Raw genomic sequence first — 12,064 nt, forward strand, 5'->3', positions numbered from 1 at the left:
TTGTAACGCAACGGGGGCTCAGGCGGGCGCCCTTGCCGCATCAGGTCGGCCCCGCACCGTCCGGGGCTCGAACCCGGGACTTCCGCGTCACTCTGCAGGGACCCAGCCAGGTGAGCCAAAGAGAGATCTTTGTGTTGAATATTAGTATTCAACACTGCGCAAACGACAAACCGATTCCACAATGATCTTCTAGATCGCCACGTTGCCTTCATTTTAAAGGTTGGAGAATCCCTCGATCGCTCCTGCCAACACTCTCCATTTGATTACTTCTAATTCGGGATCTAAATTCCATCCGGCCTAATGAAAATGTAAGGACCGTAATTAATGAGCAAGGCCAGCCTAATTTGATTTAAAAAATCTGCAGCATCTTGCCTCCCTAAAACCAACAAGAGGAGAATATCAGCCTGCTGCTTAATCCATGAGGTCCTGCGTGATCGTACAAGGCCAAAACTTCAGAATACATTCATTTTTTGTGCCTGGTGCTGTATGGCACACTTACACCCTGCAGTGAAACCTCCTGCTCATTTCTGACCACAAAGGTGAGGTGAGTACAGCTGACCTGTCTTAGGCTCCTTTCAACTCTCTGGAGGTAGCTGCTGTACATTTGCAGTTAAGGCTGAACTAAAAAAGACACACAATTATATAACCACGTAATGTAATTGAAAAATGAAAGATGAAAGCAGTATTTATAAATACGTTCATCTTTAAGTAAAAAGTAAAAAAAGACACCAAACCAAAAAAAAAGTTTATTTTCTCATTCATATGTTATGTCAGTACAGCAATAAATATATTATCCCACTCCTTCTAATACACATTGTAATGTTCATTGTTAAACAGAGGCAAAATAATTAAATTGTAACTCAACGTGACCCTTAATATTAAGGAATATATTCAGCACTTGGTCATATACCTTGTGTAGTCATGTTTCTTGTCCAATAAAATTAAAATAATCCTTTAACAAAACAGATTACTCATCAATGACGAGGCAAAACAGTTCAGAATGCAATGAAACACGTAAAGCAAAGCCTATATCCAGCACGTTCTGAATTTTATTGTGTTTAAGAAGCCCAGCTTCGAATGGCTCTGGAGACTCAGTAAAGGGAAGGAGAGAACTGCAGCATGCCATGGCTTTGCTCTGCTTGTGCGCCTTCTCTTATACCAGCCCAGTCAGAGGAAATACTTCACAGTTATTATTATTATGGATCTCGGGTCATCTCTCCAAACTGGCTTTAAGATGCCAGTCCCAGCAGGAACCCGCCCACAAATCCACTGGAAAGCACTATGTTTTTCTTAACAAACTCCGTAGACTGCAAAACAGAGGAGGAAGAGCAAAGATTACATTTTATCATCTTTTTTTTATAATTATAACTTATATTTTACTATTCTTGGTCACAATGAGAAGGCAGAGGACCCGAGACTCCAGTGTCTGGGTTAGGGCCACTGAGGTCTTGAATGTCGTCTTTGTACACCAATGTATTAGAACACAAAGGAAAACAGAGAAAGGAACAATATGAGCATCAGAGCATGCACACATTGCACATTCAAGCAGACAAAAACGCAACAGGTGTTAAAAATTGTGTAAGAAACTATTCCTAATGGAATAACCAAAGGAAGGTCACTTCTTCCAATAGGGGGTGCTAATGCCTGAAATACTATCACCTTTAATACCCAGTGTCTAGCTATTCTAACTGTGCTTTCACAATTTTTCTAAGGATCTACAAAATGACTTCTTAAAAAAATAAAGTTTCGATCAGCTGCAAGTGCCTCCCTCCATTATTACAGGCTCAAAATCATTTAATTTGCATTTGTTCAATTGTATCCATCCATCCTTTTTTTAACCACCAATTGCCTATCCCAGCGATTAACAGGCGCAAGGCAGGGCACACCCTGGATAGGATGCAACTCTTCAATTGTATCACAAAATGTTTCTCAAAAAAGATTAATAAGCATTAGTCTTAAAACACTACTGTATTAATAAAAGCACTGTCAGGAGATGATATCTGTTGGGTCTTGGGTGGCTGAAACTGAGCCATGTTATTGGCCAGCAGTGCCTAAGTTACCCCAGGTGGTGGCTCCTTGAACCACACCAGGACTGTGTGTCCAGCATTTCCTCCACAAGACCTGCCAGTGACCTGCGAGCTTGCCGTGCCTTTGGTCAGGGCCACGCGGCTCTGCCAATCAATAACACCTCTTCCTATGGGGCACATAGCGTGGGAGATGCTGACAGGTGGGCGGGGCAGAGGACTGCAGGTGTGCTCTGACAGGTGGGCGGGGCTGAGGGCTGAGTACATGCATTGATCTCCTCTCTCCCAGCATGGAACAAGGGGTGAGGATATAAGATCACTTTATTGGCCATACACAATTTTTTGTATTTAGAGTTTGTCTTTTCGCATATCCCAACTTGCTCTCCATGAGACATACAGACAGGGAGAGAAGCTTGGGGTCAGAGCGCAGGGTCAGCCATTTATACAGCGACCCTGGAGCAGTTGGGGTTAAGGGCCTTACTCAGGGGCCCAACAGAGTAGGATTCCTCTGGATACGAACCTGCGGTCGGCGCAGGCGCAGATCCTTAGCCACAGAGCCACCACCCCGCCCCGCCAGGATATGAGCTGAACTTATAACTACTCGAGGAAGATTTCAAATTTAAATTTGGAAGGCATTCACCAAATAAAAATCTGCAATTCTGAATTTAACAAATACAATTTATTTCTACTAATTCCTTTAACATTTTTTTTTTGCAAATTAACCATGTCCTAGCTTGAAATATACAGCTATCCATCTTCAGAACAGGATTTACCAGGCAGGCGTCACAGTTTCACAGAAGAACAATTAATTAATGTACAAGTAATGCCTCTTGATTTGCAAAAGAAAACAGGTATTTTTAATTTTATTGAATTAAAGCCACAGTTTCTCATCATTGACTCTTTGATATGGATTTTCGCAATTCTTATCTATTCCACCTTCAGTTCGTGGCTTCCACTGGATCTTGGATCACATTTAACTTCGGAGCACTTCCACTTTCAGAAGGTTAATGCTCAGCGCACCCAATCAAAAGCTGTTGCTTTTCCACCAGTGATCCTGAACCCGAATGATCCTGCAGTCAAGTGCACAGAGCTGTGTTCAAGTGAGAAGCCTTCACGCGGAGATAATGGAACTGCAAGACAGGACTGAGCTGGAACTAGAGAGAATACGAACACACTCCATATATGGTAGCACCTTCAGCGCCATGCGAGGTCTGAGGCAGATGGCCCTGCGGAAGTGTGATATTTCTTACAGCACTGTGTTTGGAAGCACCATGGGCAAACAGGATAATACCACCGTGCTAAGGGGGGGGAGGGTATTTAAATATAGCAGCACCCTCTGACAGCAACAGAAATTGCGTCGTTACGGGTTGGAAGTCTCACCTCTTCAATGAAGCTGTTGATTTCAGGGGCAGCTTTGTTCGCCTTCTTTTTAAGATGCTTTTTGGCTTTGTTGACGTCTTTTTCTACCTTCTTCCAGTCAACCTGCACGTATCCGCTGTGATTTGCAATCTGGAAAGGAGCAACAAAATCATCGTTCCCACATTTCAGGAGAAAACGTTTGCGAAGAGCAGCAATCTGACAGCGATTTTAATTTTAAAAAACCCATAATGTTTGATTTTGGCAATATCATCATCAGTGTATTGATTACAAATAAGTTCAGGTATCTTCAAATATGGAAGAAAAAAGCCGATCCCTTAGTTTCCCGTTTTAGACAATGCTACAAGCATTCATCAGAAACCAGAGCCATTGCACATTTAGAACTAGACAGAGTGTACTGAAGCATCACCTCTTTTTTTGGCTCCCAGATCAAACTTTTTTACACAGCCAGATGATGATCTATTACATTGGGATCTGAAAGCAATTTGGATGTGGTATAATTACACTTAACCAACCTTTGATTACACCATTTAAACACATGCATTGTACATCCTTCTCCTCCCAAGGTCTGAGATTTCTGCACTTTATTTTTTAGTATTCCTCTTAACAGCCGAAGCAACGGGCCAACCGACATGAAACACAGAGAGTGCCAGCACTGACACGCTCCCAGCCAATCAGTGAACCCGGGCGGAAGCACACCTATCTCCTGAGAAGTCAGTGCTGTGCCAAGCATGCAAGGACACTTCAACGCCCCAATGGCCCCATTCCGTTTGTCAGGCTTGCGTCTCTGGACGTCGCAGATGTCAGCACGATTCGTTCTGTACCTGTAGTAAAAGGAAGCCGCCGCCAACCGCGGTTGCTGCAATCTTCCCAACCCTCTGGAACAGGTACCCTGCGCACCTGCCCAAGGAGAAACACTCGTCAGGGCTGGCGTTTTAAAGAATAAATTAAGAAAGAGAAAGGCATCAACCCCTGCCTCAGGGTTTTCTGCTGTTGCCCTGGATTGTCCAGGGTGGTACAACATTATCCCTTACTGTTCAAAGCCACTCTTTTACAGTATGGCCAGTGCAATTTTAATGTTTTTTTCTTGATTATACTTACTTAAACAAATACTGCATTTGTCTGCTCTTGAATGACGCTCTGCTGAAACAGCCCTGATTTTAGGTGCCGGAGTCAGCTCTGCTTTCAAGAACCACGCAGGGAGTAATCCTCTGGCTTACAGGCCCAGAATGCACAGAAAGATACAGGTCTGATTAATTGTTGTTTGAAGCTAACTTGTGCTGTACTCATTAAAGATGACTGAAAATACCCAGCTATCCTGCACAACATATGCCTGGACCAGCGGTTCTAGTCCTTAAATTGTTAAGCACCTTAAGTAATGCCATCTTCCAAGCCACATAATCAATGACACTGAGATATTACATGACCCACAAGAGTCTAGTGGAATGGTACCTCCTACACGGTAGCAGTGGCCCAGGTCACCAAACTGTCCAGAGAGAACAGCTGGTCTTTGAGCTAAACGTACAGCAGCAACCTGGTTTTTCCTTAGAGATCTCCCATCCCAGTACCAACCAGGTGCAGCCTTGCTCCGCTTCTGTGATCCGACGAGATCAAGCTACAAGGCCGTAACACTGCTGCTGCCTGATATCTGAACAAGCAAATTGGGAGCCCCCGTCCCCATCTATGAATTGGCTTCATTACTCTGCTCTCCTCCCCACTGATAGCTGGTGTGTGGTGAGCGTTCTGGCGCACTATGGCTGCCGTCGCATCATCCAGGTGGGGCTGCACATTGGTGGTGGTGGAGGGGAGTCCCCATTACCTGTAGAGCGCTTTGAGTGGAGTGTCCAGAAAAGCGCTATATAAGTGTAAGCTATTATTATTATCAAATCACTGTTAAGTCTTGGCTCTAGAAATGCAACAAGGATTTTCCGGATGCAGTGACTGGCATTACAGTGGGACACGTACCTGGACCAATTTCAAAACAGTCGGAAAAAGTGATGTGTTCCAAGATCTTATACAAGTTATTATACAAGTAGTTATGTACAGATAAAGGCATTCTAATGGGAACTCATTTCTTTACTTAAGTAAAATAACCTCATAAATATGTACTTTAAGACAAATCCATAAAGTACCCTTAAAGAGTCTGTATACTTACCAGCCAGTTACACCACCCATCATGATCTGCGTTGCAACAGAATATTTCTCGGCGATGGGTCCAGAATTCTGGCCAAAGACGCGACTCCACCACTGATGGCGTCTTGCATAATCCGAAAGGTCCACCACTTCGTACGAGTCATCGTCACTGTCTTAACATTTCAAGACGAAACCATGCATGTCAGTTTGGTACTCTCGGTTCATCTTTACACACCACAACTCATGCCAGACAGTGGCATCGTCCACCGAAACGCACTGAGTTTTATCCATATAAAATACCAATGAGCACAAAAAGTTGTCTTAAATAGGAATTACATAACCATGCCTTTTATCTAAAGAGCTCCTCACTGCAGCTCAGACCGAAATGTATTAATCAACTCCTTTTGTTTCTCTGAGGCAATCTAATGAAGGATAAACTCTTGATAATTTCACAGAAGGCTCTCCCTTTTGACAGAAGGCTATCCCTAACAGATAAATGTAATAATGGCTGTTCCTTTATTGCACATTTACTATTACTTTGCCAGATAAAATACTGAGCAGAAGACACCTTATCACTCAATTTATGCAGATGTCATCCATCACTCTTCTAAGCTTTTTATCCAGTAAAGGGTCACGAGGGTGCCAGAGTCTATCCTGACAAGCAATTGACACCAGTACACTGCAGGGCACACAGACACAAACACACACTCACACCAGGGCCAATTCTCCCAGAACCCAATTAACCTACCAGTGTGTCTTTGGACTGTGGGAAGAAACATGGAGCACCATGAATCTTTTATGCAGGTGTGTTTTATACACACAAAAATAAATTCTACATATTTTGGAGACTGAGTAATTGTTTTGGGGTCATTTTGATTTATTGAAAGCTCATGTTGCCTGATATACACTCCAGTGACTTTGCTGCATCAGCACTATAGCAGCTCAATAAGGGGAGAGCTGATCACCTATGGGTGATGAGGTAATTTAACCATTTGAATGTCAACAATAGGGGAAAAGCAAGAAACCATAAACACAGAAAAAAACCAAATGCGTCCCATTTATGTGGAGAACAATATCTTTCTGCCATCGGTATGATGAAGCCTCAGCTAAGTAAGAAAATTGTTGCTTTATTCTGTCTTAATAGACTTAATAGTCATATTTGTATTGTTATTGTAGCAATTGGATTGTCTTTATTTTTTTCCCAGTTCAACAATATCAAACGTTAAGATAGCAGACACGAAAGTAGACACCAGTTCCGAGATCCCCACTGAGGTAAGAGGGCATATGTGGACTGCTGAGATAAAATGATTGTCGGCAGCTACATCATCCTGGAATGCACAACTGCCAACCCACTGAAGCACAGCAGGTGTGAGCCTGGCTAATACCTGGATGGGATTGCTTTTAATGCAACATAATATACAAACAACTGACTGATGAGTTTGCATATTTACACTATTACATGGATAAGACATACGGATCAATATCTGTGGCACTTGAACTGCCCTTGACATGACAGCTCATTTTATAACAATGGGATTTAACAATTTTAATTGATATGACTCATATAACAGTCTAAGTTTGCACTTCCAGATTTGAAGAAACATCTAGTTTAGCAAAATCTAGTATATTTAGCAGAACATTGCGTATACCGTATAATCGTTCCGTACAGTTCAATTTTGTAATGTGGTAAAACGCGAAAATCTAAATACGGTTCTTAGTAGGTAGTGCAGCACACAGTCAGAGTGTATATGTAAACATAACAATTTCATTCTACAATTCTACAATTTCACTTCCTCAAAAGACGACGCACAGACTAGCAAATGAAGAACAGAGTTGCATTTGTTCATTCCTAGAGACACCGTTGTTAATAAGCTCCATTTTTGTTTAAATGCCACTAAAACACAAATGCAGTACTAACCTTCTCTGCAGTCCGCCATTTTGCAGTCAACTGCTCAGGATGTTGACAGTGCCAAGCACCCGCTGTACTCCGCCTCCTCCGACTCGGTTCAAGATGTTTAAAGAGCCAGGACATCTTTTTTTTTCCTGCAGCTCTGGCGTTTCGTGCGCTCCAAGATGGAATACCAATGTTTAAAGTTATTTTTCTTCCAGCTTTATGTGTCCTAAATATTGTTTTATTTAACAATATAACAATAAAAGCTGCAACAAGTAACCGCTCAAAATGTATTAAGTAACAATCTCAATATTCAACTTGCATCCATTACTATCCGACGCTGGGTTGTTCCCTTATTCATAGAGCGCTGGTCCCTGTCACGTGTTTCCACTGTAACCTCCACGCAGAATATGCGGATTTACCCACAGGATATTTGCGTGACTGTTTCTCAGTTGTCCTGTGTCGTTACCATCTTGCACCGTGCCTTTTGTAGCTCTTGTGGTTTATCGTAGGCTCCCAAACTCAAGAGGTTAAATTTACCTTGTGCTGCAACTGCATTTACCTTTCACGGTTTTATTATACCTTCCTAATTGATATGAGTGATCTAGATTCTCGTATAATCAGTCGAGTAGCTCGAAGACGATACCAAAACAGGTTTAGTAAACAGCGTGAAAGCAGTAAAGGAAAATAAAAAACCTACAGATCTGTCATATGGCATTTACGTCAATTACGTTCTTCTGACACGAATACAATAGCAGCGTGTTACATCCAGGTAGTAGACATATAACTATAGATAAGTGTTGTAGGTTAGCTGTTCGTTTGTAGTTCCCAGCAATGTTACCTTATTCTGAAGGTGTGGAACAATGAGTGTATTTACACAGCTGGCTGGGCTAACACAGATATCAAAGCAGTGTTCCTAATAATTAACTCATGCTAAACACAGTCACTGTTCCATTGTTAAGTTATCCCTATTAAAACATATATACTCACATTTGACCAGACCACTCATAGTGATGTCATTATGACAGCATGCTTGAGGAAGGAGGAGGGAAGTCTGAAATAACAGACAGACTTTATCATCATCACAAGAGGATTCTGTGTAAGAATAAATTGGACAGAGTGGTGGCTCTGTGGCTAATGATCTGTGCCTGTTGCTGGTTCAAATCTTGTAGCCAGCAGAGGAATCCTACTCTGTTGGGCTCCTGAGTAAGGCCCTTAACCCCAGCTTCTCCAGGGGTGCAGTATAAAGCGCAGACCCTGTGCTCTGACCCCAAGCTTCTCTCCCTGTCTGTGTGTCACATGGAGAGCAAGCTGGGGTATGCGAAAAGACAAATTCCTAATGCAAGAAATTGTGTATGGCTAATAAAGTGATCTTATCTTACCTAAACTACCTCTAAAGTGTCTGTATACAGTAAAGCAAAAAAAAGTGTTTGCCCCCTTTCAGATTCTCTAACTTCACCACTGAATGTTTCACCGCCAAGTGAACAAATAACACCAAAGTTTGTGCTTGTTTCAATTGTTTTATAAACAAAGTAATCTCACATCAAGTATCCCTGTGTTAAAAAGTAAATACCCTCAGTAGTTCAATCAGTTTAATTTAAGGGTAAACATAGGGCCAGCTGAGTGAGTACTTTAATAAAGTCAGGACTGATGTAGCCTGGCCCCACTCTCTATAAAACTAAGACTTTGGCTCTCCTCATCTCAGTGAAGTTATTCAGCCAATTACTCTAGCCATCATGATCTGGAGTAAAACAGAATATTTCTCGGCGATGGGTCTAGAATTGTGGCCTGAGACATGACTCAACCACTGATGACGTCTTGCATAATCAGCAAGGGCCACAAATTTTAGTCTTGGACACAGAAGACTATGAGGTGACCTGGTTGAAATATTTGAAATCCTCTGAGCCACTGACTAAGTCAACCCTCTTGAGAATCAAAAGCAAAACATGAGTCCCAAGTGGAAACTAAAATTAAGTGCATGTCTTTACCCAAAGGGTGGTTGGGGTCAGGAACAAGTGACCCAGCCCTGTTGCTGAAGGTGATATCCTGTCTTCTTTCAACATACAGCTCAATCAATTAATGACTACAAAATGGCCTTCCATGCTTTTAACATTTTTTCATTGGCTTGTCACTCTTACCTCTGCCATCACAATGCTGTATCACAACGGCTGACAACACAGGACTACAAGAAAAACAAACCAATCTATGCCCAATGATATAAAGGAGGAGATTAAGGTTTTGGTTTAAATGACAAAATTACAAGAGGAAGAAGGTTTGAAATAATACTCTGGCAACTTTGCAGATCTTCTATTCTAGCTTTTAGATATTGGTAGCCTAGGACATAAATGTGTTTTTATTTTCATATTACTTTTAATAGGCATGTTACTTTTTCAGAATGTATCATCTAGGTTTAGGATAAATCGGAGCTGTAGTTTTCTTGGAGTGGTATTTCATTAAAATGTTACATTTATTGTATGATTTTAATTAATAGAGCACATTTAATTTTTTGTACCTAAGTGAAGGAAATCGTGTGGATGTTTCATTAAGCCAACCAGAAATGAAACATTCTATGTCCATGGGTCCAAATTTACAACTTGTTTAATTTTCAGCGTGTTTAATTTCTTTTGTGTTTGAGGTTGAATTGTTTGATTGCACAGATGGATTACTGTATTTTATTCATTTATTTGTAACAGGTTCTGTCCCCCTCTTTTTGTCCAGTTTTGAGTTTATCCAGTAAAACGAGCACATTGGGGTCTAAAAGCCTGAGATTTCCTGTAAGAATGGAGTTGCAAGTGTTCTACATCCCTACTCTCTCATAAAGACATGCTGTCTAAATTAATTTGTCTCTAAATTGTCCAATTGTGTTGTGACCTGTGATATACTGGTGTCCTGTCCAGGGTGCGATCCTGTCTTGTGTCCTGCGATGGACTGGTGTCCTGTCCTGGGTGCGGTCCTTTCTTGTACCCTGCAATGGACTACTGTCCTGTCCAGGGGTAGTCTGGTTACTGCTTCAGGGGTTAATTGATTGTTCTGGATTGATGTGACCCTTTCCAAGAATAAAACATCCATCCTATAGAAAATCTGTTATCTTTGTGAGCTGGTGTGCAGGAATGAGAAATGTTTAGCTTGCAATATATCTCATCACATGTAAATTGAACTAGTGTTTACAGCCACTGTCTTGAATGATGGAGGATACATAAAAAAGTAGGTTGTATTTTTTTAAGTGTGCTACTACAAATGAGAAGAGGTCATTCAGCACATCTGGCTCATTTAGTTTTAAATTTCTCTTAAGGTTAAATGCTTCTTGCAGTGGGTGGGTAATAAATGTCAAAGGGTTACAGAGCTGGGGTTGCACTTACTATAATTCCTTGAGGTGGTTATTGATTGGCCACTGAGACCTCTAACATATTGGCCCAAAGGCTAATATGCATTAGGGCTTCCAGCAAGCGGTGTTCTAAATGAAAGTGAGGGATCTTGTGTGTAAGGTGTAACCTGAATCATAATCTGGACTGGCCAAAGGCAAAAGGTCAAGGAATAAAGTCCTTGATTAGAATGACACCTTTCAGGTTTAGAGTAAGAACAACAATTTAATTAATACATAATTGGATTTGTGTAGGGGCAGCACGGGGGCAGAGTGGTTAATACAGTATTGCTACGTTACAGCACTGGGGCCCTGGGTTCAATTCTGGACCTGGGACACCATCTGTATGGAGTTTGTATGTTCTCCCAATGTTTGCATGGGTTTCTTCTGGTGCTCCGGTTTCCTTCCACAGTCCAAAGACATGCTGGCACGTTTGTTGGGTTCTGGGAAAACTGGCCCTGGTGTGAATGTGCCTGTGTCTGTGTTAGTGTGCACGTTGCAGTGGACTGGCATCCAGTCCAGTCAGCATCCTGCCTTGTGCCCACTGCTTGCCGACCCCGGCTTGCAACCCTTAATTAGATAAAGCAGTCAGAAAATAGATGGAAGGATTTGTGTAGTGTCTCTTTCAGAGTTACCTTATATAATAATTCCTTACAGTTACATAGAGCTTTTCTGGACACTCCACTCAAAGCGCTTTACAGGTAATGGGGACTCCCCTCCACCACCACCAGTGTGCAGCATCCACCTAGATGATGCAATGGTAGCCATAGTGCGCCAGAACGCTCACCACACATCAGCTATCAGTGGGGAGGAGAACAGAGTGATGAAGCCACTTCAGAGATGGGCATTATTAGGAGGCCATGATTGGTAAAGGCCAATGGGAAATTTATCCAGGATGCCCGGGTAACACCCTTATATAAACCATCTATATAAAGCTTTATATAGAGAGTGAAAGGATTCCAGAGTGATTTGCATATAAAAAGGGACCCACTTCATCCGCCACTGACACGCAGCCCCACTTGTCTGACAAACAGCAGCTCCGCTGCACAGCTGGTGAGGTGGAGTAGACAGAAACTATGAACAGGTGTAAAAGCTGGGAAAAAACTGGACCAATAGAGGGCACACTTCCCTCTGGACCAGAACTTCCAAGCACGAGCAGCTCTGCAGGGTTTTCAGGGCACACCGGACTGTAGGAAGTGTCATCCTTCGAACGAGACGTGAAACTGGTGTCCTGGCTGCTTAGTCACTAGAGATCTCAGGACACTGCTCATCAGAGTA

General features: G+C 42.2%; 1 protein-coding gene across 1 annotated transcript; it reads right to left on the reverse strand.

The window, feature by feature from the left end:
* Positions 1-730: 730 nt before the first annotated feature.
* fundc1 (FUN14 domain containing 1) lies at positions 731-7,484 on the reverse strand. The gene is made up of 5 exons (XM_088914428.1): positions 7,453-7,484; positions 5,557-5,707; positions 4,226-4,301; positions 3,405-3,533; positions 731-1,307 (listed from the first exon to the last, which is right to left on the reverse strand). The coding sequence occupies exons 1-5, from the start codon at positions 7,469-7,471 to the stop codon at positions 1,230-1,232; spliced, it is 453 nt and encodes a 150-aa protein (XP_088770554.1). The 5' UTR covers positions 7,472-7,484; the 3' UTR covers positions 731-1,229.
* Positions 7,485-12,064: the final 4,580 nt, after the last annotated feature.

This window comes from Atractosteus spatula, chromosome 4 (assembly GCF_055471065.1).
Source record: "Atractosteus spatula isolate fAtrSpa1 chromosome 4, fAtrSpa1.hap1, whole genome shotgun sequence".
NCBI classification, from domain to species: Eukaryota; Metazoa; Chordata; class Actinopteri; order Semionotiformes; family Lepisosteidae; genus Atractosteus; species Atractosteus spatula.

Coding starts and splice junctions, on each gene's coding strand:
- fundc1 (XM_088914428.1), bottom strand. Junction 3,534..4,225: donor GCGGCTTCCTTTTACTACAG/GTACAGAACGAA, acceptor GCTCCTTTCCAG/ATTGCAAATCACAGCGGATA. Junction 1,308..3,404: donor TCAACAGCTTCATTGAAGAG/GTGAGACTTCCA, acceptor TCTGTTTTGCAG/TCTACGGAGTTTGTTAAGAA.